Raw genomic sequence first — 27,163 nt, 5'->3', positions numbered from 1 at the left:
CAGAGGTGGGCTGAGACCCCTGTCTCCACTCCCCCCCTCGGTGGCATGGGCTCTGGCGCTGCCTGCCCGGCTGAGCGTGGCTGGGAAGGGAGGAGCTTCCCCCCATTAGTGGTTTGGCAGCCCGCAGAGAGGCAGCTTTCTTCCACAGCCATGGCTCCTTTTATTTGGAAAAAGGGGGGAAAGAAAAAAACCAAAAAAAACCCACCACCCTAAAATAAAAATCCCAGATCATTTGAAACCAACTGTCCCCTGCCAGCCTCCTTCGGCCGGAGTGGGCAGCCGGTCAGGCAGGAGCGGTGTTGGGGGCTGTAGGTGGGCAGCATCTGCCACGCTGGGTCATGCTTTGTTCCTGAGAGCGAAATGCAAAACCCAAGTCATCCCCTAAGGATTTATTAGTGGGAGAGGTGACAGTGGGGGGCATCCCCTCTGCATGCCCTGGCTGTGGCTGGTAGAGGGTAGAGAAGCTGGCTCGGTGGCTGAGGCGGGCAGCGCTCAGCAATGCCCCTCCAGCCAAGCACATGGGATGGCAGGGCTGATGCCGTCCTCCCAGCTGGGCAGCTCAGGGGTCTTACCGTCAGATGCAGTGCCCGGGGCTGTTCTCCAGTAAGCATGTGAGCTGTGGCGGTTGGCACGATGCTCAGGATGGGGCATGGCTCATCTGCATCTTTTGGGATGCTCCTGCTGCAGCCAGAGCTGGCGGAAGGGGACGTGACCTCCGGTCCCTTTTCCATCCTCCGAGCCAGTGGTGCAGGAGATGGGCCATGTCCCCCGGGAGCCACCCAGTGTCCCCTGGCCCTGTGCTGTGGCCGCTGGTTGAGGAGCTCATCCAAGCCCTGCATTTGGTCCTTGCTTTTCTTTCCATGAACAGAGAGGCCAGACCCAGACCTGGGCTTCTTGGGGGTGAGGCCAGAATAACCTCCTTTTGCCGGTGGGAATACTCAGGTAGTGTGGCAGTGGGATTTGGAGGGGATCTAACCCCTGACTGGGAGAAGCCACCATGCCCATGGCCGGCAGGATGCTCCTGGGGCTGTGGCACAGCAGGGAAAGTGGTGCCAACCCCAGCTGAGCCCTGGGGCTTCATCCTGGTGAGCTCCTGCCTGGTGCAAAACGTGCCTGCAAGGTGTTTTTGCTGCTGCTCCTTTCTCCTGTGTTGGCGGGAGCTGTTTCAGGCTGCGGTTGGATAACTTGAGGTTTGCAGCAAAATGTCTCTCCAGCTCTTCCCTACCACCTCTCCTCGGCAGCTGTACGGTGATGGGGGTCTCCGAGCTGTGCGTGACAGCCGGGGCTGCTGCCAAGCGTGAATGCTCCTGTCACTCCTGAGACAGTTCATTAAGTGGCCGGGGAAAGGCTGGACCCTGATTTCAACCTCCTCCTTCCAAACCTCAGCTCCTTCTGCCATTTCCCGCCGTAGTTCGTTCCCGCTGACGAGCGGTGAGGGATTGCTGTGGATAAGGCACCGCACAGTAATCTCCTCCCTGCCCTGCTCCCAGGATGCTGCACCAGTAGATGTGAGGTGGGGAGGTGGGCACGGGTCGAGGGCCAGACATGGGGTGTTCCCCAGCCCAGCCCAGCCCAGCCCAGTCTACTCGCACTGGCAGTGCTGTGGCCATGCCGCTGCCGGTGGGGCTGCCAGTGCTATTCACCTTCTTTGTTCTTGCCCCAGGGAGAAGCCGCTTCTCTCGCCCCGGGAGGATGGAGGTCCTGCAGCTCCTGCGCCTGCTCCTCACCACGGCCATGCTGGGCGTCTCCCAGACAGTGAACCCATTCGTGGCCCAGCAGACCCCCCCAGACCCTTGCTACGACGAGAGTGGCGCTCCTCGCCGCTGCATCCCTGAGTTCGTCAACGCCGCCTTCGGGAAAGAGGTTCAAGCCTCCAGCACATGTGGGAAGCCCCCGACGCGGCACTGCAATGCCTCGGACCCCCGCCGAGCCCACCCACCCGCCTACCTGACCGACCTCAACACCGCCTCCAACATGACGTGTTGGCGCTCAGAGACCCTCCACCACTCGCCCCAGAACGTCACCCTCACCCTCTCCCTTGGCAAGAAGTTCGAGGTGGTCTACGTCAGCCTCCAGTTCTGCTCGCCCCGGCCTGAGTCCACCGCCATCCTCAAGTCCATGGACTACGGCAAGACCTGGGTGCCGTACCAGTACTACTCCTCCCAGTGCCGTAAGATCTACGGCAAACCCAGCAAAGCCACTGTCACCAAGCAGAACGAGCAGGAGGCCCTCTGCACCGATGGCCTCACTGACCTCTACCCCCTCACTGGTGGGCTCATCGCCTTCAGCACCCTCGACGGGCGACCCTCCGCCCAGGACTTCGACAGCAGCCCCGTGCTCCAGGACTGGGTGACGGCCACCGACATCCGCGTGGTCTTCAGCCGCCCGCATCTCTTCCGCGACCTGGGCGGCCGGGATGTCGGCGAGGAGGAGGGGGGCACCAGCTCGACCCCTTATTACTACGCGGTGGGGGAGCTACAGGTCGGCGGGCGCTGCAAATGCAACGGACACGCGGCGCGCTGCGTGAAGGACAAGGAGCAGAAGCTGGTGTGCGACTGCAAACACAACACGGAGGGTCCCGAGTGCGACCGCTGCAAGCCCTTCCACTACGACCGGCCCTGGCAGCGGGCCAGCGCCCGCGAGGCCAACGAGTGTCTGGGTAAGTGATTTTTAATTTGTTTTTATTTATTTCTGGGACTGAAGCCCCAAAACAGGTCACTGGGGGAGGAAATGATGGGTGCTGAGCTGAAGCAATGGACCGTGCTTGTCCAGAGATGCCGGGGGAGCATCCTTCTCGCTGGAGGGCTGGGAAATGCTCCAAGCATCTGCTCTGTCTCAACTGTGGGTGCCCCCCCAGAGGTGTGGTGGTTTGGCCGTGAGCCAAAGCACCAAAACCCTCTGAAAAATCACCGGTGTCTTCCAGTTGGTCAGCAAAACTTGCTGTGGCATGCCCGGCTGGGTGTCTTTCCCTTGGGCAGCAAACCGACCGTCCCTGGGCTGGGAGGGGGAATCGTGGCATTTCCCAGCGAGAAGGGGTTTGGGGCAGCAAAACCTGGCAGAGACTAAGGAAATACTTGAGATACCCCAATTCAACACTTTATCATTCGCGTTCGGTCTGGCACGGCGCTTTGTGTGGTGGGTTTAGCTTGTCTGTCCTTGCAAAGGTTTCCATGAGTTAAAAATATTGTCATCGAAATGAAACATTTCCAAAACATCAAACTGGCATTGCTTGGCTGTCCCGCTCGTCAGTCTTTGTGGGATTTTGGTGGGCTTTTTTTTCCTTTTTTCCTGTTTTGGGATGGGGTTGGGGGATGCCTTGTGAAGGTCTGGGAGAGGGATGAACAGCCTCTCGCTCCTCCTGGACCGGAGCCCGGGTCCCAGGGGGTGGCAGGAGGATGGAGACAAGGGAAAGCCGTACCATTAATCAGCCCCTGAAAGGCTCAGTGGATGTGCCAGAGGTCAGAGGGACTTGTTAGTATTTGTGATCGATGTCTTGTTGAGATCCCGGCTGTCGGCTTAAATATATATATGTTGCAGTGGATTTCTTCTAAGAATGGCTTAAAAAGGCAGCAGATTCAAAGCGAGTGCCAGAAGCAATGCTTTAAACCACCTGACGCCCTGTGGGAATGTGTCGGTCCTTGTGTTTTCCCACATGTCTCAGAAAGATGAGTTTTGAAGCAAAGCTTGGGGGGGGGGGGGGATGGGACCAAACCACCTCAACTCCATGCGCTGCCCACGGCCGCTGCCTCCAGCTGCCAGCAGGTCAGGCAGGGGAGGGCTCCGGCTGGTGGGGGAACCCATGGAAACCCCCTGGGACAAAAGGAAGATCCCGACCCGATGGCTGCCGCTCTTGTGGCATCCCACGCTGCATCATCCTCACCGCCAAATCCTCCGGTAAAGCAGCGTGATGGCAGCGGAGGTGGCTCTGCCGGCACAAAAGGGGTTAAACCGGAGGAAGCTCATTTTGGGGGGAGCATCTGCAGATCTCCTGTCCCTCAGTCCGTCTTGTCCACCCATTGCAGGGTGAGGGTCCCGCTCCGCAGGGCCATGCTCCTGAGCGCCCCTGCCCCCAGCTGCATCACCCTTTTGGCAGATGGGGCTGGAAAGATAAACGAGGGAGAGCAGAGGAGGCGGGGGCCCGGTGTGGTCCCTCCAAGCTCCCCCCCCCCCCAACAAGCCCGGTGCACAAAGACCCTTCCCCGAGCTGCGTGTGAAAGTAGTTTTTCCTGTTGATTCGCTCCCCTTCTTTCTCCCTTTCCCCTCTTGGGCTTTGTGCCCTCTCTGAAGGGACCTGAAAGAGCTTCTCCATCACCCGCCTCCGAAGGGCTTAGCGGCTGAAAGCTGGATTAGCTCCCCGAGCCTTCCCCTCTGTGCCTTTCAACAATGACATCTCCCCAGCCAGCACGAACAGACGCAGCAATTAGCACCAATTAAAAGGAGAGGCCGCCCGGGAAGTTCCCCTTTGCTCAGCCCCAGGGGCTGCGGGGTTTCGGACTCTGGTCCTGCGGCCGGGCATCGGTGATGCTTGGCTCGTGGTGGTGGATGGTCGCGTGGGGCCGGGGAAGGGTGAGGAGGAGGAGGGTGGTTGGATGCAGGAGCTTGGCAGCCTGGCGCCAGGTGAGGGGCAGGGGGCTGCAGCACCCTAAAAGTGGATCCGGATGGAGCCCTGGGGCTGGTACAGCCTCAGGTCATGCTGGGATGTCACCTCTTGGCTCTGTGGTCCCCAGCGCCCTGCATGGTTTTTTTTTTTTCCCCCTCCAGCACACAGGAGTCTCCGCCTGCTCCGGCATGGGGACAAATTAATGTCCTGCACCATGTCACGGTGCAGGGACATCCATCCATGCCGCTGGAGGTGAGGACAACCTTTTTTTATTTCCCCAAAATTTCTGCCTCTGGCTGGCACGGGGGAATGCAGAGGTGAAACAGCCCAGCGACACCTGAGGTCTGAGCATCGGTGCGGGGTGTCCCCTCACCACAGCTGCCGCAGGGTGGCCGTGGCATTCATGGGGACATTGCCGTGCTGCGGTGTTATGGGGGTCAGGCAGACTTTGGGGATGTCGCAGCCGGGACGGCGACAGTGGGTTTGCCACGCTGCTGGCTTGGCAAGAGGGCGCGGTGCCAGCTCCGTGCCGCAGGGTGTGTGGCCCTGTGCCTGGTGGTTACAGAGCAGTGTCATCGGTCCACGGCCACGGGGGACTCTGCCGATACCCCCAAAAGGGCTGCGAGTCCCACGGGGAGCTTGTCCTGCCAATGTTGGGATGGTCTGGGTACCCTCCGGTGTGTCCTGCCCGAAACAGGGGAAAGAGAAGAGCAGGGAAGAGCGCGCCATGTCCCCATCCACATGTGCCCGCAGCTTTTTGCCCGGGTCAGGCTCAGTGAAGGATAATCCCGGCAGAGCGGTCGGTGGGAGCGTGATCGCCGAAATCCCGAGCCCCCCTGTGTTGATGCGTCGGCTCTATTCTTGCAGACTCGCGCCGCCTCCTTCCCACCGCCGCTGCCCGTCCCTGCCTGCACACGCAGAGCTGCTCGGGGCCGCCCGGTCGCCCCCTCGGCAGGCTGTCCCCGAAACACCCGGCCTGGGGAAGAGGGGGGAAGCGGATTAGCACAAGGCAGCCACTGGAAGTAATTGATGCACTCGCTGGTAATGCGGGAGCTCTTGTTCCCTTTGTGGCCGCCGCGGCGGGAGCGCTCCCCGGAGCACCGGGATAATGCACGGGGCTCGCTTTGATCTGGGGGGCTCGGCAGGGAAGGGGCTGCGCTCTCCTGGGAAGCCCTCGCTGGCTGCTGCTCCCTCCGCTTCGGGCTGGAGAGCTGTGGTGATGGATTTGGGATGCCAGTGCCTAAAAGCACCGATTCCCGGAGCCGTGATGGGATTTAGAGGATCCCATGTGCTTCCCCTGTGCCCTCTGCCCCTTCCTCTATCTGTTGACTTTCGCTTTCTATCTCGGTGCTTCCCGTGCAAAAATTCTCTCGGAAATCCCCCAGTGAGCTGGCCTGGGCTGTTTTACCCCACGGAGCAGGATCCGCGCTGCCGGCAGTCTGTTGGCAGTCGCATCTGCAGCCCCTTCCCTCGCCGCATCCCCCGCGGCGGGGTGCTCCTCGCCCTCTCCCCAGAAGATGTGCTGGAAACCGGCGGATTCCCGGCAGCACTGGCCACGGTCCTTCCCTGGCAAGCGGATCGTGGTAGGTGATGGCTTTCGGGGGTGGATAAGCAGGCAGCACCCCCCTGCCACCCCTGCCTGGGCACCTGCTCCCCACGAGGTGCAGCATCCCAACGGGTCTGGGATGCAGGGGGGGGTGGCAGCCACCGCCGTGGAGGGGATTAACGCTCGTCTGAGTCCTGCTCCTCCCGGGATGGGGCTGGAGTGGTTCAGCCTTGTGCCTCACACCCCAGTTCTCAGCTCGCAGCTGCTCGGGGAGGGCTCTCCGCTTCTACTTCCCCTCCTGCTTCTCCGCGGCAGAGCTGCGAGCCCCGGCCCCTCTCTCCGAACACCCTCCCCGTGACGGAGGGGCGGTGCGGATGGGAGGGAAGGGGCTTTTCTGGTCTTTGCTCCCTTCCCCGGGGCGGAGGTGCAACCCCATCCTGCCCCGCCGTCCCGGCCGGGCTCTCCTCCAGCCAAAGCAGGGGCGTAGCTCGGATCTGCTGCGGGTTGGCAGCCCAGACCGGTCTAGGGTTTCGCTGAGCCGGCTGCCTTCGCTAATTATTCCCAGGGAACTTGTAGGGGCGGCGGAGCCCCACTCCTGCCCCACGGGCTCCGTCGCCTGCCACGCGTGTGCCTCGGTGCGCGGCGCTGCCCGTCCCCTGCCGGGATCCCGACCCCAAACCCCTCGTGCCGCTGGCCCCGGCTCCCCCATCCACAGCAGCCCGGAGGAAAAGAGGTTGTGGGGAGGCCAGGGCTTGGGCAAGGGTTCAAACGCCATCAAAAGGGGGACAGAAGGTTGCTCCATTGCAAGGTGTCGACGTTTAATTAGTCTATTATTGCAAATTATTAGATCTTGTGATTGTTTAATTGATCATATGATTGTTTAATTGGGCATACTGTACAAGGGCGGAAGCGAGCTACCACGTAATTAGCTCCAAACTGTGCAATTAAATTCTTATTAATACCCCAAACAGCAGGGAACATTCAAGCCTTTAATTAGTGATTAACGGGAGACAGACAGAGCTTGCAACCGAGTCGGCGCTGAGGAACAGTGCGAGTATTTAGCCGGGTAAGAGGGGGGACCCGTCCGCCCCAATTAGCGCCGGATGACTGCGCCCAGGGGGTGAGGGGACGGTCACGCGTGCTGGTGTGACCCTGTCCCCGAGCAGGGGACGGCCACCCATCCCAGCGTGGCACAAGCCCGGCCAGGTCTCCCGTGTCGGCTGGCCAGGCTCGTGCCAAAATCCCGCCTCGGCTCCCACTAAGGTGGCGGCAGTTTGCTGACACCCAGCCCGGGCTGGGAGCAAGAACTCGCAGTGGGCAGCATCGCTGCCGGCAGGCAGAGGGGACGATGCCGGGCAGCAAGAGGAGGTTTCTCTCCAAAACCCACCTCCTGAGAGGATTTGAGGCAGGTTCCCAGGAAAAGGTGGCCTCAGGGCTGATGGGGACGTGCCAGCCGGGAGGTGATGCCGTGAAAAGGCTCCGGCCAGTTACTCTCTCACCAATTAAACTGGAGGCAGAGAGGGACCCGCGCCGAGGGCGGCGAATCATTTACCTGACCTTTCTCCTCCACTGCCCATCGCCTCCCCTCTGGGCTGCTGTCCCTGCTCCTTCCCCAGAGGATGCCGGGGGCTCGCGGGAGCAGCCCCGAGCATTCCCAACGGGATGACAAAGCTGCCTTTTGGGGTGATCCCGCTGGCCTTTCAGTCATGCGAGGGAACACCCTCCAAAAATTGCTCCTCTGCAGCATTTACGCGCGGCTGCCCCTGTTCAGCAGCGCAAACCGCAGCTCGTTCCTGTCCCCGTTATCTGGCGAGCGCGAGAGCAGCCTGGATGTCGGGGTACTTCACCACATCTCTCCCGGCCCCGGCAAAGCCTGGCCAAGCCTCAGCATCCCCGGCACAGCAGCATCCCCGGCTGCCTCGGAGCACAGGCAGTATTTGCTGCTCTCTCTCCAGGCTCTGCATCCCATTGCCTAGCACCGTGGCAGAATTTGCCTCAAAAGTCCCTATTATTCACCGGCACCAGGGGGAAAAAAATGAGCTGAAAAGGCACCAGCCCCCGAAGGCACCTACCGCCACGCCAGACTGTTATTTTGATGCCTGCCATGTGATTTTTACACTAATCTCATAACTTGGGGGAGCTCCGGGGGGAGCTGAGGTTTGAGCGCGTGGTGCCGGCAGCACCGAGGCCGGCACCAACCTTTCGCTCAACTCCTTTAAGCCTTTGAAAAGGCTCTTTTTTTTTTTTTTTTTTTTTTTTTTTTTAGGGCTGGGGTTTGCTCCAGCTTTCTTCCCCCAGCCTCGAGGAGGCTGGAGCGGCGAGGCGGGCGAGGGAGCGTTTGATCTGCGCGGGCTGATGCTCCCACCGGCGCTGCCGGCCGGGGAGGGGGGGAGGCAACTTCACACGGCCGCCCAAGCCAGACCTCAGCAGTTAAATCTGGGCTGACACGTTAATGAATTTCACAGTACGCCTGGAAAAACTCTCACCCAACCTCAATTTACCAGCGTGGGGAGGGGGCCGGGGCTGGGGGAGGAGGGCGCCGCGTTTTGCCGAAGGAAATCTTGTTCCCATTATCTTTTTGCGAGAGCGTTAAGCAGGAACGGGCACGGCTTTGCCTTTTCATCTCGCGCACGTGGAATCGGGGCGGGTGGTGGTGGTGGTGGGGGGGGTGGTCCTGCGGCTGATGAAAAAGCAGCGCGCGTGTGTGCACACTTGTGCGTGTGAGCGTGCACATTTGTGGCCCACGTGTGTGCGCATGTAACGGCACGTGGATATTTCTGTGCACGCCTGCATGCATGTGCTTGTGCGCGCGTATGTGTGCGGATGCAACGGTATGTGGATATTTAAGTGCACGTTTGTGCGTACACGTGTTCACGTGTCCGTGTTTGTGCGCGTACGAGCTCGTGTATGTGCACAAATGTGGGCACGTGCACACGTGGATTGCTATGTGGGCTTCTTTGTGTGTGCGCGCACACGCACACGGGGTAGAGCCTTAAATATAAGGAATTTGGGGGCTCCGCTGGGGGCGCTGAGGCTGGCAGCCTGTGAGGCAGCACGGCGATGCCATCGCAGCCCGTGGCATGAGGCGGGTGATCCTGCCGAAATGCCGGCCGGGGTCTCTCGCTGGAGAGGGGAGGGGGCAGAGGGGTTGGGGGGGCTGCAGGTGCCTGGCTGGCGCTACCGGACCTCCCCCCCCCCTCCCCGGCTGCACCCCTCCATCCTGCACACCTCTGCCTTCAGCTGAGCAGTGCCCCGTCCTTACACGTGTCCTTTCTCCTCCGCCCTGACCTCCCGGCACTGGCCCTGTGGGGCGGCGGATGCTGCACATCTGGACGGCACGTTGGGGCCAGCTGTGCCATGCCCGTCCCGTCCCGTCCCGCTCCCCCAGCGCAGGCAGCCCTGGCCCCCAGCAGCAGTGGGGGGCAGCGGGGCAGCTCCAGCCCACCCAGGGGGGGTCCCAGGTTTCGCTCCCGGCGCTCACCCTCTCCCCTTCCCTTGCAGCCTGCAACTGCAACCTGCACGCCCGGCGCTGCCGCTTCAACATGGAGCTGTACAAGCTCTCGGGCAGGAAGAGCGGTGGCGTCTGCCTCAACTGCCGGCACAACACGGCGGGGCGACACTGCCATTACTGCAAGGAGGGCTTCTACCGGGACCTCAGCAAGTCCATCACGGACCGCAAAGCCTGCAAAGGTAAGCTCTGGGGTGGGGGGTGTCTCCATGCGAGCAGCATGGATGATGTAGTCCCTCTTGGGCTCCTTGGTCTTCCCTCCCATCCTTGGGACATCTCTCTGCTCTGCTCAGTGCCTGGCTCCTGCAGGTCACCTCCAGCCTCACTCACCCTGTTCTCCTGTGCCACCCCGAGAGCACAAGGCAGGGACAATGCTTGGAACCCCGCGTCTCCCCAAGGGATGGGGAGGACAACAGGCAGGGAGCAAGCATGCTCCCGGGAGCCCCATCCATCCTGGGAGGGTCCTGGTGTGGCCACACTTATGGTCTCCGCAGTCGGTGTTTGGAGAGATGCTGGGCAGGTGCTGGAGAAGGTGTATGACTAAATGTGCTGGAAACCCGTCTCTGACACTGATGTTGTCTGGGCCATAGACATGTTTGGAAGCATTCAAGGTGCTTCACAACATTTTCTGCAGTGGCTTCTCTGCCTTGGAGGGCTGGGAATGCTGATGGAGGATGCCATCTCCCTGCTGGGCTGCTGGGCTGGACCCCACGGTGTGCGTTTTAACTATGGGGCGGCTCTTGGGACCTGTTTTGGGGGGGATTCTGAGCACCATGGCTCTTGGTGCCTGCGAGCAGGGTGGCTTGTCCCAGAGCTGGCCAGGAGCCGCACTTGCTCCAAGCCATCAAGCTGCAACTTGACCTCCCAAGGTCCCCAAGCCTGTGCCAAATGCTGTGGGACCTGCACCTCTCCTCTCCCTCCTCTCACTCCTGGCCAAGACCATCTGGTTTCTCTTTCTCTCCCTGCTCAGCCCCCTGCGTGGAGACTTTTTCCTCTGTGAAGCCTCAAAACAATAGTTGCACCAAAGCAGCTGAGATAAGAAAACACCTTGCCCATCCCCAAGGGTTGGTGGGATCCAGGCTGAAATGCTGGAGTGGGCAGGAGGTTGGCCATGGCTTCTCCGAGGCTGGGAATTCATCCCTGATCCCCCTTTTTTCCAGCTTAGGTTGCAAGTACCTCCCGGAAGGGAGCACGGCGTCACCTCTGGTGCATAGCACAGACGCGTGGGCACGGGGCACCTTCACTGCTGTGAGGACATGATGCTAGTGTGTTTATGTAGGGCCTACAGGAACTGCTGAAGCTGGTTTTGGACCATTAACGTTGTGGCCACAGACGTGAACTGAAGGATTTGGCTTTTGGGGTTCCCCTCTCCGGTGCGTTAGTGTTGTTTGTAGGTAGGGCTCGTTTGTGTTGCCCTGTGAGCCACCCCGTCCTTGTTCCCACGGGAGTGGTGGAGAGGATGGAGCAAAGGGAGAAACTTCCCACGTTTGACCGACGCTGTGGCGTCAGCGGGAGCACGGCTGAGCGGGCGCTGGCAGGGGCAGCCCTGCCTGCAGCCAGCTCATTAGCAAATGGCGAGCTAATCATTTTTAATAACACGAGCAGCTGACTTGGCCGGTCCCACCTCGGCAGCCCGTGTCCCCAGGGGACCACGTGCTGCTTCCCAGTCCCATGGCCTTGGCCAAGCCCTGTCACGGCTATGGCTATGGATGTGGCAGCAAGGGTTTCCCGTTGATGGGGCTCACACCAGGTGCCAGCATCCTTGGGGTGACACTGGGAGGCACTGGGAGAGAGGAAGAGGAGGAGGCAGGAGAAGGCATGCATCCCCAAGGTTGATAGCACAGCATCACGGGTCATGTCCCACTCCTGCGAGGGGTCCTGGCTCTGACTGAGGCCGGGGACGGATGGCAGCAGCCCCCGGCTCCTGCTGTAGCACCACCGGACTGGGGCAGCTGCAGCAAAACGCCCTTTCCCGTGAGGATTTTCCCCGAGCGCTGGGGGCTCACAGGCAGCCCCAGCTCACCCCGACTGGCACCGGGGCCGGTGGGGTGCTGGGGTGGCTGTGCCACCTCCACCTCACCTCTCATCCTCGGCGAACAGCACCCAACCTCCCCATCCCTCCCTGAATGAGGGGGTTCTGCTCCCCTTTCATCCCCCAGCTCCTTCTGGTTTTGCTACCAAAATTATATGATAAAATCGCAAGCCAAGCGGACGCTTTGCACGAGTTCAGCTCCCTGTGGGACATGGGGTCCCTAGTCCTGCCACTGTGCTGGGCATTGAGGTCTCGGCTCTGGCCAGGGAAGAGGGCACTTACCAAACAAATAATAATCGATAAAGCACACAGGATTTGGCTGGGTGCTGCAAGCTGGGAGGAGGGTAACTGAATACAGCCCGGCTCGACGTGTGGGTTTCACAGAATCACAGAGTGGTCGGGGTTGGAAGGGACCTTCAGAGATCATCTAGTCCAACCTCCTGCCAGAGCAGGGTCACCCAGAGGAGGTTGGGCAGGAACACATGAAGGCAGGTTTGGAATGTCTCCAGAGTGGGAGACTCCACAGCCTCTCTGGGCAGCTTGTGCTGCCACCCTCACAGGAAAGAAGTCCCTCCTGATGTTGAGATGGAATTTCCCGTGTTCCAGTTTGTGCCCGCTGCCCCTTGTCCTGTCGCTGGGCACCACTGAAAAGAGTCTGGCCCCGTCCTCTTGCCACCCGCCCTTTAGATATTGATAAGAGTTGATAAGATCCCCTCTCAGCCTTCTCTTCTCCAGGCTGAACAGCCCCGGGGCTCTCAGCCTCTCCTCAGCAGAGAGATGCTCCAGTCCTTGAGCATCTTTGTGGCGCTCCGCTGGACTCTGTCCAGCAGTTCCTTGTCTTTCTTGAACTGGGGAGCCCAGAACTGGACACAGTTTGTGGGACTGGGGGACACTGCGGGCGCAGTGTTCCCTGCCCGGGCTGTGGCTCAGGTCCCTCTGTTCTGAGGGCTGGGGATGGAGGAAGCAGAGGGGCCCTGGCTGCCTCCCTCTGCCTGCACCTGCCTAATGCAGGCAGCAGCCTGCCGTCTGTCAGGGCAAGTGCTGCTCCACCATCCTCCCAGGGCGGTAATCGTGGAGCATTAAGGTGATGGAAGGTGTCTTGGGTTCAAGGTGGCTCCTCTGGAGGGGACGGGGTGACAGAGCATCCTGGGGTGCTCAGGAGCTGGTGGGACATGGAAAAGGAGGGTAGACGTGGTGCTGAGGGACGTGCTTTAGTGGTGGGTTTGGCAGTGTCAGGTTGATGGTTGGACTCGATGATCCCTTCCAACCTAGGCGACTCTATTTTGGGGCCGATGCCACTGTGCGGAAGAAACGCCAGCGAGCGATGCCCGGGCTGTGGAGGAGCGGGGTGCCGCGGCAGGTCCCCCCGCAGCAGACAAGCCTCCCTCCCCTGCCCGTCCCCGTGCCAAGCCACGGGCAGGTCTCTGCCAGCCCGCCAGGGGGGTGCCGCTTCCGCAGGGCTGGCAGGGTTTGCCCGTGGTTTGGAAATGCCGCACAGGTTCAGCCCGGCCAGATGAACATGTGCACGAGGGCCGTCCCCCGCTGCGGTGCATATGTTGAGGAGGATCTGGCAGTAAAGGCGGTACCCCGGGTCTCGGGAGCCAGTTCCTGGCTCTGCCCCAGCGAACCGAGTTAATAATAAAATGCCTGATGCTTCTGCTTCTTTGGCTGCCCCTCCTTCGGGAAAGCAGAGGGCTTTCCACCCCTTTCTCGTACTTAGCCAGTGGTGGATCCGTTGGGATGGGGAGCTCCCTGGAGCAGGAGCACCTGCCTGCCCAGTGCCATCAACGGGAAGCCGGTGCTGCCGCAGAGATAGATAAATGCACGGAGGCGTCACAAGACAGTTTGGGCTTGTTTTTTCCCCAAGATGTGTCCTGTGCCTAGAGCTCAGATACCTACACTCCTGCAAGAAAAAGGAAAGGAAAGGAAAGGAAAAGCAAGTCTCGTGAGAGCGGATTTTAAAAGCGGGTGTGGAGCAAGCTGCTGTGAACCGACGTCTGCAGCTTTGAATGAAGGTCTTTGCACCCACCGCGGCGCTGGTCCAGGGCAGAAGCTGAGCATCCCGGCAAAGGTAGATTTTGCAGGCGCTAGGAACGAAGCTCGGCTCATATTCAGGAGGCAAAATACTAGCCCAGAGGCCAGGAACTGTTACATTTTATTTAAACAACCCCCAAAGCACGTTACTAAATAACTATGCAACCATGGTTTGTCTCTGCTGGGATACGACGTCTTTGAAATGGGCACAAAAATAGCGGCTGCAGATTGCACAAGCCCTCATCTCCTGCCGGCAACTGCGTGGAGCCCTCGGCCACCGGCTGGCGAGCTCTTCCCTCCAGCCACCGGCCCGCCAGCAGCCGGCGTCACCGCTGGACGCTGTGAGACGGAAAAGCTGGGAGGATGGAAAAGGCAGAACAACCTACAGGATTAATTCAATGGTGGTAATTGAAAAGTCAAATAAAGAATGGCTGTGCATTAATCCCCGTAATTTAAACAAAGCTGTAAACCGTGGGCTTTCTCCAATGAAAACTGGTGAAGCAGTAGCAGCTAAGCCTTAAGACGCAAAAATACCCTCAATATTAGGTGCAAGACATGCTTTCTGGCAAGCACAGCTCGATGAGTTAAGCTCCAAGCTAGTGACTTAATCCACCATTCAAGCGCTGTGGGCCAGATCCTGGCGAGCAGCAGGGCTGCGAGCCGCAGGGCTCGGTGTGTGGGCAGCGGGCAGGGAGCTGCGCTGTGCGCCCGGCGCCCGCATCCCCCGGTGCCGGGAGGAGGTCCCCAGCTGGCCCCCCTCGGTGGGTCACGGCAGGACGAGGACGGATGGAGATGTTACAGCTGGAGTGGCGGGATGCGGCCGTGCTGGGATGTGGGACCAGTCGGGGTAAGCACCGAGTGCTGCCCGGGATGCTCTTCCCATCGGAGCGGGAAGGAACAATGGGTTTTTGCAGGACTACAGGAAATCCCACCACGGTGGGGTGAGGGGCCAGAGGGTGGTCTGGCAGAGACCAAGCTCATCTCCCAAAGACAACTCTTTGTTGCGGACGTAAGATGAACAAAACTGCCTTAATTGCTGATCCAGGTAAAACTTGAGGAGTATTTGAAAGTCTTCCACTGCATGAAGAGGGATCTGCTTAGATGAATTGGATCCTGATTGCGCTGAGATTTATGTCCGTCCTTAGACTTTACACCAGGAATACACCGCTGGGGCCCAAGAGATTATCCAGAACGTGTGAAGCTAAGCGCTTGTATAAATTTTTGCTGGAAACGTGCCTTCGGCCATAAATTTTTTAGGGCACAGACTGTCTGTCGCTGTGCGTGCAGCGCAGGAGCGATGGCTGGAGGGACCTCTGAGCTCTCCCTGCATGGTTACATCTCTCGGATGAGTGGGCGTTTGGCAGGGCTTGTGCCCAGCCACTCTGGGGTGGGGTGGACTTTGCCGGCTGGAGATGGGCGCTGTGGCCCTGGGAGTACTCCGAACACCAGTGGTGGGGTGAGAGCCCCTCGTTCAGGGCAGCACCGGGGTGATGCTGGTGGCACCGGGCTGCTCTTTCCAGCACAGGTGGTGATGAGGATGGGCGATGCTTCGTGCCCAGCCTCACTAACAGAAACCCAAGCCTCTGCTAGCGGAAAAGAGACAAAGCAGTGGATGGTTTCCAAGAGGTGTACCTGCCAGCTCATCAAAGGCACCCGCTTCCTCCAAGTGCTGCAGGATCCTGCCGAGTCCACGCAGAAGAGCCCTGTGGAGTAGGCATAGGGAGAGCATCCAGATGCATCTGAAGCAGCTGGTGGAGCTGCTGTGTCCTGGAGCATGGTGGTTCAAAAGAGGGTGGTTAGCCCAATGTTCTCCTCCAGGCGAAGCAGCGGTGCTGTTCCCATGGGTCATCCAGGGCTGGCCAAACTGGCCAAGCACCAGACCATCACTGCTGGCTTTGCTCCTCGCAGGCCAGGGCTGGACCATGCCTTGATCTCACAACCTTTGGGGGTCCCCAATGACCTGACAGTGGGTTTTTGCAGGAGAGCCGGGGAAGCCTGGCTTACTGGGGAGAGCTGGCCGCCCTGGCAGGAGACAAGCATGTTGTGGCTGAAGAAAGACCCCGTGTTTCCGACAGCCCCGCATCATGCCAAGACTCCCTTGCTCACTGCCATTTGTTATCACAGCTGAGCCCCCAAAATATCCTTGTCAGAAAGACGTCCGCTTCCAGTCCCAGCCAAGATCTGATAAGGATGAAGCATCTGGTCCCCATTAGAGGCTGCTTGCTCTGGTTTCTGGCCGTGAGGGAGGGGGCCTGAGGAGCAGCACTATGGTGCTCCCACCAGTCCCATATGGTGAAAATTAGGGAAACGATAACATCGGGGGACTGTGGGGGCAGGCAGGGGGGAATGTTTTTGTTTTGCTTTGGAATCACATTCAACTCTTACACTGATGGAGGCCGAGATAACCTCCTCCAGCTCATAGCCAGTCCAGCCCTGGGCAGGCAGATGGGAAGGACCTCTCCTGAGTGAGCATCTCCTTCCCTTACGGGCAACCCCTGGTGGATCTGTCATCCAGTGTTGTGTGATGGAGAGTCACTTTGGTTTTGTCCTGAGGTTGGAGATGCAACTTTCACCCACTTTCCCTGGGAAGGCTGTGGTGGAAAGCCATGAGGACATCCTTTGGCTGGAGTCTCCAGGAGGCAGGATGGGCGCTGAGGCTTATGAGCTTTGGAAGCATCAAGAAAATCCTCTTCGGCCCATCCTAAAACCAAGCCAAGTTTGTGTAAAAGCTGAGTGTTGGTTCAGCTCTGTGGGCTGGAAAGCTCAGAAGTCGGGGAGCAAGCAGAGAAAATGTGTTTTACTGCTGTGACAGGAGCATCGCCTCAGGGTTGAGGTGGGAGAAGAGCAGACCTGGGCTGCTCCCTCTGCTTTCCATCCCCCGGTCCCAACCTGGCCATGAACAAGGGTTTGCATGGCCCCATGCGAGCCCTGCTCCCTTTGCTTGCGCAGGACAAGGCTGGCAGCAGGCTCAGGGCTGCCCGTGGAAATCCCTCCTCCTGCCTGCACACATCCCGGGCTGTCTCCTGAGCTGCTGCCTGCAAAGCGGGCAGGAAGAATCTGTTCTACTGGTGTCCAGACCTTAAATGCCAGCTGGCAGCTGCAGGTGCCTGTGTGAGCTGTGGGGTCTCCAGGGGCTCATCTCCATCAGCAGAGGCCATACCTGGGCCAAGTCCTTCATCTCCTCTCACTCCTGCCCGTGCTGCTCGCAGCACACCTGGGACCACGCTCTGGACCTATGGGTCTGGGCTGTGCCGGCCCCAGCGGCTGCTCTCCACCACTGTGCTGGAAGGACCCAGTCCCCCTCGTCTCCCCAGGGGCAGCACATTGGGTCCAGTTTGAGATTTATATTGTGCATCACCTCTCATGGAACCTTTTCCCTCTCTCCCACCCAGCCTGCGACTGCCACCCCGTTGGCGCGGCCGGCAAGACCTGCAACCAGACAACGGGGCAGTGCCCATGCAAGGACGGCGTCACCGGCCTCACCTGCAACCGCTGTGCCAAGGGCTACCAGCAGAGCCGCTCGCCGGTGGCCCCCTGCATCAGTGAGTGCGGCCGTGCCTTGCCCTGCACCTGGGAACCCTCGCCAGCACCAGGAGATGCTCTCCTTGGGCTGGTTTGCGGTGGGTGGGAGGCTGAGCCAAGAGGCTGCCCATCCATGTGGTTGTGCTGGTTAAGGTGGGATGGTTGGGTCACCTTCTGGGGTCACCCATGCTTTGTTCCCCCAGCCCCGGAGGCTCTGAAAGACCCCTTGGGTTAGTGCTTTCAACCAGCTGAAACAGCTCTACTGGGACATGTCTTCAGCTGCAGCAAGGTGCCTACCTCACCCAGCTGAACCCTGAGTGTGGTCAGGTCTGGAGCAAGGCCAGATCCTGCACTCAGCGTAAAACTGTGTTTATTGTTGCAGTGGGTCTGAATTTGACCCAAGGAGCAGAGGAACGATTTCCCACCCTGCAGCATCCCCTGGTACTGCTGGAGCTGTGGCAGTAGGGGTGAGCCAGCAGGGCCAGCTCCTCCCTCTGTTCTTCCCTAGATTTGGGGTTAGGAGAGAATTTCCCCCAGGTTTTGTTGCCAGGAGTCCTGAGAAAGTGTTGTCTTTGCCCACGCTTACCCCTGTGCTGTGCAGCTTGGAGCACGCTCAGGTCAGCCAAGCATCCACCCAATGCCCAAACTGAGTTCAAATGAGCTGAGCATCCAGGGACCATCCATCCCTGGAACAAGTGTCCTCTGCAGCAGCGACGTAGGGTTCCTGGGGGTTGCAGAGTCTCAGCCTGTCCCAATTTACTAAGCTCAGTTTGGGCATCTCTGGGTCTATTTAATGACCTGTGATACTCAGGTCAGACTCACCCCATCATCTTTCTTCTCAAACTGCTGGTCACGACCCACAATCCCCTCTGCACCCCGCTTGCAGAGGGCTTTTGTCTGGGTGTCACCCCCAGAGCTGAGAACCCCTTTCCTTAAGACATCTCTTCCTTTCTCTTCCAGAGATCCCTGCCATCAACCCCACCTCCCTGGTCACCAGCACAGAGGCACCTGCAGGTAAGTGCTCCGTGTCCCGGGCCAAGCCCATGGCCTCAGCCCTGGCAAGAGACGTCCCATCCCACCACCCCTCTCCCCAGCGCACCGGGGAGAAGGGCTGAGCCCCACCAAACCCTTTGGCAATAAGTTTAATGGCGAACAATTCTGGCGAAAAGAAATGACTGAGATTTGAAATTCTATGTAGTTCTGGAAAGGGACCGACAAAGCTTGAAGGGGCTTTCTCGGGGAGAGGGTTTCTCCATCCCCTCTGAGGAGAAAAGCAGGGACGCAGCCTGCCAGGACCTCGCCGCCCCTCGGTGGGTTGCGGCAGGGGTTGCGGCGTACAGCACCTGTGGCTCAGTGGGTGCTTGGGGGCTGGCTTTTTTTAATCTCCTTTTATCGGTGCCAGGGAGGGAGCTTTCTCCTCGGTGCCTTTTATCTTGCCCTGGCTCTCTGAGCAGCGCTGGGGCGGTGGGGGCCGGCAGGCTCAGGAGCCCCTGTGCCGGCACGTGGGCTGCCAGGTCTCCCCTGGGACATGGGTGACATGGGGCTTGCCCCATCCAGGTCTGGAGAAGTGAAATGTCTGGGTCTGAGCCACCTGTCCCGCCTCTGCAATCTGATGGGACCACGGGATGATCAGTGTCACTGCTGCTGTCACCCAGCGGGAGCATCTCCGGTGGTGGGCTGCAGGCTCTGCTGGGGCAAAGGAGGCATTTCTGTCGCTGTCCTCAGAGGTCCTCCAGGGCCACCCTGGCTTCCCCAGGCTGGAGCAGCAATGCTTATGTCTCCACGCATGCTGCAGGTTTGCTCGCGCTCTTGCAGAGGCTCAGCTGGGACCGGGCGCGTGGTGGGTGCATGGATCTGCCTGCACCGGTGGGTTAGGGTCCCTCTTCCAACCTGGCCACAGCTGCCTGGGCCCCACTGAGGTGCTCTCAGCCCTCACCCTGACACAGCACGCGCCGATAGCATCACACGGAGGTACACCAGCCTCCAGACCCTATGCCCAGTCCTCCGCAGCACTGCAGGATGTGGCCCGGCAGATGCCATGGCAGACAGGTAAAGCGGCCGCTTTGCATCTCCTCCGCGACTGCCCCTCTTCTATCAGCCACCTCCTGCCATCTCATCTGTCTTCCCGGCACCTCCGTGCCTTGCGGGGGGGTCACAGCGGTGGGAGCGGATGGGCTGTGCTGGTGCTGGGCCAGCTCTTCAGAGGCACACATGGCCATGTGTCGGAGGGGGCCGTAGCAGGTCTTTTCTCTCCCCCCTCTCCTTCGGAAGTCCCGTTGGCACTGTAGCATGGCTGTTCCTAGCCATCCCGCTGTATCCCTCAGTAGGGATACCAAGCCATGTCGAGGGGGAGGAGCTAGGGAAAGAAGCAGCCCTTTTCCTCCTCAGGCCACCCTTCACCCTGCAGTCCCCAAGACCTTGGTCTTCTCCCACGTGCCAGCGTGGGGGAATAGACCTCCTGCGCCATCCTCCACTCCATCCCATGCCACGTGGTCTTGGGAAGAGAGCAGAGGCACATCCAGCTCCCCATGCCCATATTTAATGAAGAGCTTCCCCGTGCCCTGTTCAGGGTATGTCCATGCTGGGGGGAGCCTGCAGGCTCCTTGGAGACCTGGTGCCCTGTGTGCATCCTTCTCACCAGCTCTCCTTCCCACAGCCACCCCGCCTTGGGGGTGGAAAATGCCAACAGCCCCTTCCCAGGCTGGTGCATGCCTGTGATGTGCTCCTCAGCCTTTTGGGACCATCCTCCAGTGTGGCCCCTTCAGCTGCACGTGCGCACTCGGTGGCCGTAGAAGGGGGACGGGACCAAGGGGTGTCGAAGGTACGGAGCTATGGAAGGAGCAAAGCGTGCGGATGGGGATGGAGGGGTGAGACGCGTGGGAGGAGATTGGTAGCTCAGCTCCTCACGGAGCGGTGCTGGCCCCCCAAAACACGCAGATCACACATATTGATGCAGAGGGGAGTTCTGCACAGCCCAGTGCCCACCCAGCGCCTGCAGGCATGTTTCAACCCTCCCAGCCCTGCGCCGCAGAGGCTCCGGGAAACGGGAGCTGTTATCGGGATGTGAGTTGAGCAGCCCTGCGTGGATCTGGCAGAGGTTTCGCTCCACGCTGTGGCAGCGGAGGAGAGCCGGTCCTCGGTGGAGTGCGCGTCTTGCACGGTGGGATGACCATAAGAGCTGAGCTGTCTGTGGCAGTAATGCTGCTGGGGAGGCAGCGTGGGACAGGGCAGACTACCACCACCTCTGCCCCCGCCTGCCCTGCCTGTCCTGCCTGCCCTGCCTGCAGCGAGGGAGCGAGCTGGGATCACCAGGCTTTGTGAACAGGGAAAAAAAGGGGAGGGGAAAGGGGGATTTGGACGGGTTTATTGCAAACAGAGAGTGACACATGGAGCAGAGTTAATCAAGGTGACTCCCCTCCAGTGCTTTATAAATAGGAACGGTCTTCGAGTGATGTCTGATATTTTCAGCTGCGTAAAAATAAATGGCACTCGCTGGAGAGTCGGGTGTTTGCTTTGTTTTAGCAGAGCAGGTCTACCTTAAACTGCTCCTAGTTTTATCTGTGGGTTTGTTGTTTTAAGATTTCTGGCTTCTAGCTCGAATATCTTTAATGCAAAGTAGTTCGCCTCTGCCCAGGGTGTGCGCCGGGGGATCGGGGGACCAGGCTGGGGTCCTGCTGCCCCCTTTGCGGGGGGGGGGGATCAGAGATGGGGTAGGTGATCCTGCCCTGCCGGACGCTGCCTCCAGCCTGCTCGTGCTGCAGGCAGGGCTGGCTGCAACAGGGCACCCTGCCTGCTGCCTGCACCTTGCCTGCTGCTTGCTGCCTGTACCCTGCCTGCTGCCCGCACCCTGCTCCACTGCTTGCTCCCTGCTCCGCTGCCTGCTCCCTGCCTGCTGCCTGCTCCGCTTCCTGCTCCCTGCCCGCTGCCTGCACCCTGCTCCGCTGCCTGCTGCCTGCACCCTGCCCTGCTGTCTGCACCCTGCCTGCTGTCCGCACCCTGCTCCACTGCTTGCTCCCTGCTCCACTGCCTGCACCCTGCTCAGCTGCCTGCTGCCTGCACCCTGCCCCGCTGCCTGCACCCTGCCCCGCTGCCTGCACCCTGCCCCGCTGCCTGCACCCTGCTCTGCTGCCTGCTGCCTGCACCCTGCCTGATGTCTACACCCTGCCTGCTCCCTGCCCTGATGTCTGCACCCTGCCTGCTCCCTGCCCCGCTGCCTGCACCCTGCTTCACTGCCTGCACCCTGCCTGATGCCTGCACCCCACTCCGCTGGGAACCTCCGGGCTCTTCCCCAAGCAGGGCACTCCCCAAGGGGACTCTCAGCCCCCCAGCGCCCCATGGTCCTCCCACCCCAGGCAGCCTCCGAGCCCCTTCTCCCCCCATTTCCCCACCTCCCTCCCTGCCTCTGGCAGCAGGTGCCGGGCTGCGGGAACAGGGGGACATTGTTTGGGGCCGCCGTGCTCAGGTGCTGGGCTTCCCCCCTCTCCCCATCCTCCTCCCGGCTGGCGTCCTGTCCCCGGGTGCGTCCGGGCTTTTCGCTGACGTTGCCATCCTCTGCATCACTCTTCCCAGTTTTCTCCTGCCTTTCCGACCCTCCGGAGCCTTTGAGGTCCGGCTTTGATCTCTCTGCCCGAGCAGCCAACTGGCTCAGCGGTGAAACGTCCTGGGTCCACTTCTCGTAATTTTTATTATTATTATTTTAAAATATTTTCCACTTAGTGGGGGGAAAAAAAAATCCTTGTTCCCCGTTAGCAGAATTAACAAAACTCGTGGAGTGCAAAACAGGGCTTTAAAGGAATTCAAAGTCAGCAGTAAAAGATTTGCAGCCATACCACCTAATTAAGTTACATCTCTCTTAAAACAAAATATTCCTTCTTTTTTTCAAGACGAAGAGAAGTAAACCAGATGTGCAAACTCGCTGCCTCGCACACATGCTCTCCCCACGGAGATGGGGAATGCCCGCGCTGGGCTTGCTGGTCACCATCCGCCTCTTCCCGTGGCCGTGCCGGTGCTTGCCCGGCTCCATCCATCCCTCCCGCGCGCCGGGTCCCCACCGCCAGCAGCCGAGGCGTTGCCGGTACACAGGGTGCTGCTGCCTGCGCCGTGGGCCGCTGCCAGACCGGCATCAGCCGGCAGCAATGCGGTGGGCACATGCCTGTGGCAGTCATCGCCCCCTGTGTCCGTGGAGGGTCCCGAGGAGTGAAGGGGCTGAGAGCTGCCGTGGGAGACAAACAGGACCGAGCTGTGGCACAGGGTGGGAGCTCCATTTTGGAGTCCCCTTCACATAGCAGGAAAGGACAGAGCAGTGTGTCTGGGATGGGGCTGTAGCATATCCCAGGGATGCAGCAGTGTCTGGGATGGGGATGTAGCACATCCCAGGGATGCAGCAGTGTCTGGGATGGGGATGTGGTGTATCCCAGGGATGCAGTGGTGTCTGGGATGCGGCTGTAGCATATCCCAGGGATGCAGCGGTGTCTGGGATGGGGCTGCAGCACATCCCAGGGATGCAGCTGTGTCTGTGATGGGGCTGTAGCACATCCCAGGGATGCAGCGGTGTCTGTGATGGGGCTGTAGCACATCCCAGGGATGCAGCGGTGTCTGGGATGAGGCTGCAGTATATCCCAGGGATGCAGCGGTGTCTGGGATGGGACTGCAGTATATCCCAGGGATGCAGCGGTGTCTGGGATGGGACTGCAGTGTATCCCAGGGATGCAGCTGTGTCTGGGATGGGGCTGTAGCACATCCCAGGAATGCAGCAATGTCCAGGATGGAGCTGTAGTGTATCCCAGGGGATGCAGTGGTGTCTGGGATGCGGCTGTAGCACATCCCAGGGATGCAGTGGATGGGGGTACCTTCAGCACCGCGGCTGAGTGCTTCAGTGCATTCAGCAGCCACTCCCCACGGGGGGGACCCTGCGCCCCCTCCGCAGCCACCACCGCTGTCCCAGGGGATGCAGCGGGGCGGGGGCAGCTCTGCCAGCCCAGGCGGAGGGGCAGCGTGCCGACGTGGGGGGAGCTGAACCGAGAACCAGGGCTCACACTCCTCTGCCAAGAATTAGCTTCGTGCTGCGCTGCTTCTATCAATGACAAATTTGGAACAGGCGGCAAAAAGTCCCCGATAAAAAGGAGCTGGGCAGAAAGGAGAGCAGCGGAGCCCAGGGCGAGTCCGGCTCCTGGGCTTTTTTCTTTCCTCTTTCTTCCTCCTCCCCTTGGCACAGGGCACTGTTATTCCCCTGTCTTCCCCCAGACCCTCGCCTCCATCCCCAGTGATTGCTGTGGCAACCCGTAAACAAAGACAACTTCAGGGACTGCTGGCTCTGTCCCGGGACACGGGGCCAAGCTGGAGAGAGAACCTGCGAGAGGGAGAGAAAAGAAGAAAGATGGGCTTAGAAAAAAACCCGCCATTTGGAAAGAGACAAATTGAGATGTTCAAAGGAAGATGGCAGGGGGAAAGAAAGGAGGAGAACCGGGCTGCTTCAGGCAATTGTTGGGATCAAAGCCTTTGAGGAGAAGGAAAGAGGCATTCCCTGCCCTTCCTCTGCTTGAGATGCAAATCTGGGGTCTTTAGAAATGCACAGAGAAAAAAGCCTCCTTGAGGACATGAGTCTCTCCGGAGAGCTGGGGGACAGCAGGGAGAGATGCTGCGTGGGGTGGAGGACAGGCTGGTGTCCTCCCCAGCCATGCTGGAGCAGCCCGAGCAGAGGATGCTCGGGCAGCAGGAGCGACCTGGCAGAGCAGGACCGCTTCCCTCACCCGCCTGCTTCCCCCGGTCTGAGTCCCCTTCCCCACTTATGGAACACCGGTGAGGCACAGGTCTCTGGAGAGGCTGCCCCATGAGGGTGCTTCCCACCGTCCTGGCCCCTGGGGATCACGACCCCCTTGGCCTGGGGTCAGACCTTCCTTTGGGTTCCCTCCCTGCAGGGGCGATGGTGGAGTTGGTGCTGAGTCCTCTCTTCCCGGTGCTGCCCAGGTTTGCAGGGCCACAGCTGTCCTGGTTGACTCTCTTTGGCCATGGCCCCTGCCTGTTCTCCATGGTGGCCACCATCACCTCCCCTGCATTTCTCCCATCCATCTCCTTCTGCGTCCTGGAGGAGCATCCCCAGGCTTCCTCCACCCCCCCTGTGCTGATTTATCCTGCAGGACACCATCACCATCAGCACAGGAGGTGACACAGTCTGCTCTCTGAACCCAAAGCCACTTCATTTCTCTTCCCAGCTGATGTGGTGTCAGTATTCATGCTGGGATTTGAGCTTCCAGCCCGCTGTGACCTGCCAGGGGGACAGCAGGACTTCCTGGACCCCCATCCCCAGCAGCAGCCCAGGCTCAGTAACCTTCTGGAGGCTGCTGGGATGTGGAGTACCCACCACCGTCTGCCAGGCTGGGTCCTGCTACTGTCCCCTGCACCCTGTTCCCTCTTCCCTTGTGGTGGGACAGGACCCCACACCCTTCAAGACCCTCAGTGCTCAACTCTCTGTTCTTCCTCCGCAGACTGTGACTCTTACTGCAAGCCAGCGAAGGGCAACTACAAGATTAACATGAAAAAGTACTGCAAGAAGGACTATGGTAAGGACCTCCTTCTTCCCTGGGCCACACCGGGCTTTGCTGCAGAGGCAGCTGAGGGCCAGCCGAAGGGTGGCTGCGGGTGGGCAAGATGCAGATGTCCCAGGGGATGGGGAGTACCCAGCATGGAGAGGGGTTCCCCAAATCAACCCTCCCAAAGGTGCGATGGGTGAGGCAGGTGGTGCTGCTGGGGAGGGGCAGGCCCCATTTCCAAAGCTTCCTTTGCAGAGCAAGACAAAGCATCCCCCGTGACTGTACCTCCCCCTCTTTTCCCTCAGTGGTCCAGGTGAACATCCTGGAAATGGAGACAGTGGCCAACTGGGCCAAGTTCACCATCAACATCCTCTCTGTCTACAAGTGCCGCGACGAGCGGGTCAAGCGGGGCGACAACTTCTTGTGGATCCACCTGAAAGACCTGTCCTGCAAGTGCCCCAAGATCCAGATCAGCAAGAAGTACTTGGTCATGGGGATCAGCGAAAACTCCACTGACCGGCCAGGACTAATGGCCGACAAGAACAGCCTGGTCATCCAGTGGCGGGACGCCTGGACACGCCGCCTTCGGAAACTGCAGCGGCGGGAGAAGAAGGGGAAGTGCGTGAAGCCCTGAGGGGTTTCCACCCATCCCATCCCACCCTGCGCTCAGCCCCAGCCCGGCTGTGTGCTGCCAGACTGCGCCCAGAAACTCTGTACATATATATAGTGTGAACGGACTCTTCTGTCTATAGTGTATATTTTGGCAATGGTTTCCCTTTGTGTGTGCGAGTGCACGCGTGGGTGTGCGTGTGGGTCTTTTTCTCTAAGTGTGTATTAAAAATAACACAGTAATGACAAACCTTTAACGAGGAGCAAAGCGGAGCGAGATCCTGTGGGTGCCTGTCGCCTGAAGGAGCTTTAAGGGGATTGCTGTCCTGCTCCGGGCATGCTGTTCGTAGCACTCGTTTTCTAGGCTTTTCTTTTCACTTTAACAAAGTCTTCTTCTGCCTGATGTTGACATCTGAGTTGACAGCTCCCCTTCTCCAGCATCCAGGCCTGCCTCTTCCTCACCCTCTGAGAATGTGCTGCTGTCAGACTTCTCTCGGCCCTTCTCCTTACCCAGTAGGAACAGGAGGTTGGAGTCTTCTGTCCTTCACCCCAATGTTCATAAGGGCAGGCTGAGTGGAAATCATCCAGCGCTGCAGAGGGACCAGCCCCAGGAGCTTCACCAGGAAGAACAAAAGAACTTTTGCAAGGCCCGATTCTCTGGTGACCTTGGGCTTACACAGACCAGCGCTGTCACCTGGGGCAGGACCCATGTGTTGCCGCAGCACCGGGGGGAGCAGTCAGGCCCTGGCAGTGGGTTGGTGGCCACTACCAGGCAGAGCTGTGTCCACCGGGAGAAAGGGACAGACTTCGCAACCCCCGGCTGTTACCTATCCTGGTGCATAGTCCAGGCAACCCAGCGGGAAAGACCTGGAGACACCCATTTTCCCCTCCATGTCCATCAAGGCTATAGCCTGCACTGCTAGCAGGACCTGGGGTGGAGCGGACAGGCTGACTGGAGCCATTGAGTATCACCATCATCCACCCACCCAGGTCTATGTCCCTATGTTCTCAGCTGGTACCAACTGACATAATTTCACCTATTTCTGTTGAGCTGACACCAAGTGACCATCTGCCTTGGTGTGCATCCTTCAGAGCTGGCCTGACTGCATGCTCTCCTGGGAAGTAGTGCTGTGGCCAAGGTTTTCCGAGGAGATGCACAAGGCAGAGGTGGCAGGAAGAGAGAAGAGCTTTCATTGACCCACCTCTAGTCTTTTATATCTTCTTCACCCTGTATTAGTCTCCAGTTCAAACAGACATCAGTATCTTCCCATGTTGAGATTGTAGCGGTCTTGGCATAATAAATATGAGTAGAAATAATAGGTGCTCTGACAATAGCTATTCCTTTCCCTACAAACCTTGCCTTGCATATTAAATGGCTCAGGGAGGTATTGTAGCCTACATCACAGTCTTCCAGTGCTTTAGGATGGTGCTTTGCCCTTTGGAGCTCACGGCAGCTTGCGTGGACTCCCCATCCCATGGGTGCTCCGGTGCTTCTGGGCTCCAGCTTCCCAGGGTGGTGCTGGAGCCTGCAGCTGAAGAGACTGGTGGACCTCTCTCAGGCTTCAGGACAGGGGATTGAATACCTAGGCACTGGAGGATGTCTGTGTGGACATGCAAGTGCCATAGTCAGGGAGCTCCGTGCATTGGTGAAGCTGCTGGAGATGCTGGAAGTGGCTTTTCAGAGATGCTGAGGGCCTGCAGTGCCATCTTTCAGATCCCACGGACGCTGGGGTGTCTACACAGGGTACGGGCAGAGTTGGGGGAGGCCGGAAGCTGATGGGCA

The 27,163-nt window shown here is 59.6% G+C and overlaps 1 protein-coding gene across 1 annotated transcript; it reads left to right on the top strand.

Annotated features, from left to right (window-relative positions):
• Positions 1-1,692: 1,692 nt before the first annotated feature.
• NTN3 (netrin 3) lies at positions 1,693-25,405 on the top strand (the record flags this gene model as incomplete). The annotated part of the gene is made up of 6 exons (XM_082490767.1): positions 1,693-2,659; positions 9,648-9,836; positions 17,113-17,262; positions 18,203-18,256; positions 24,727-24,801; positions 25,077-25,405. The coding sequence occupies 6 exons, from the start codon at positions 1,693-1,695 to the stop codon at positions 25,403-25,405; spliced, it is 1,764 nt and encodes a 587-aa protein (XP_082346893.1).
• Positions 25,406-27,163: the final 1,758 nt, after the last annotated feature.

This window comes from Vanellus vanellus, assembly GCF_965231255.1.
Source record: "Vanellus vanellus genome assembly, chromosome: 14".
NCBI lineage: Eukaryota > Metazoa > Chordata > Aves > Charadriiformes > Charadriidae > Vanellus > Vanellus vanellus.
The sequence above is the reverse complement of the archived record's forward strand: the minus strand, read 5'-3'. Positions and strand labels throughout refer to the sequence as shown.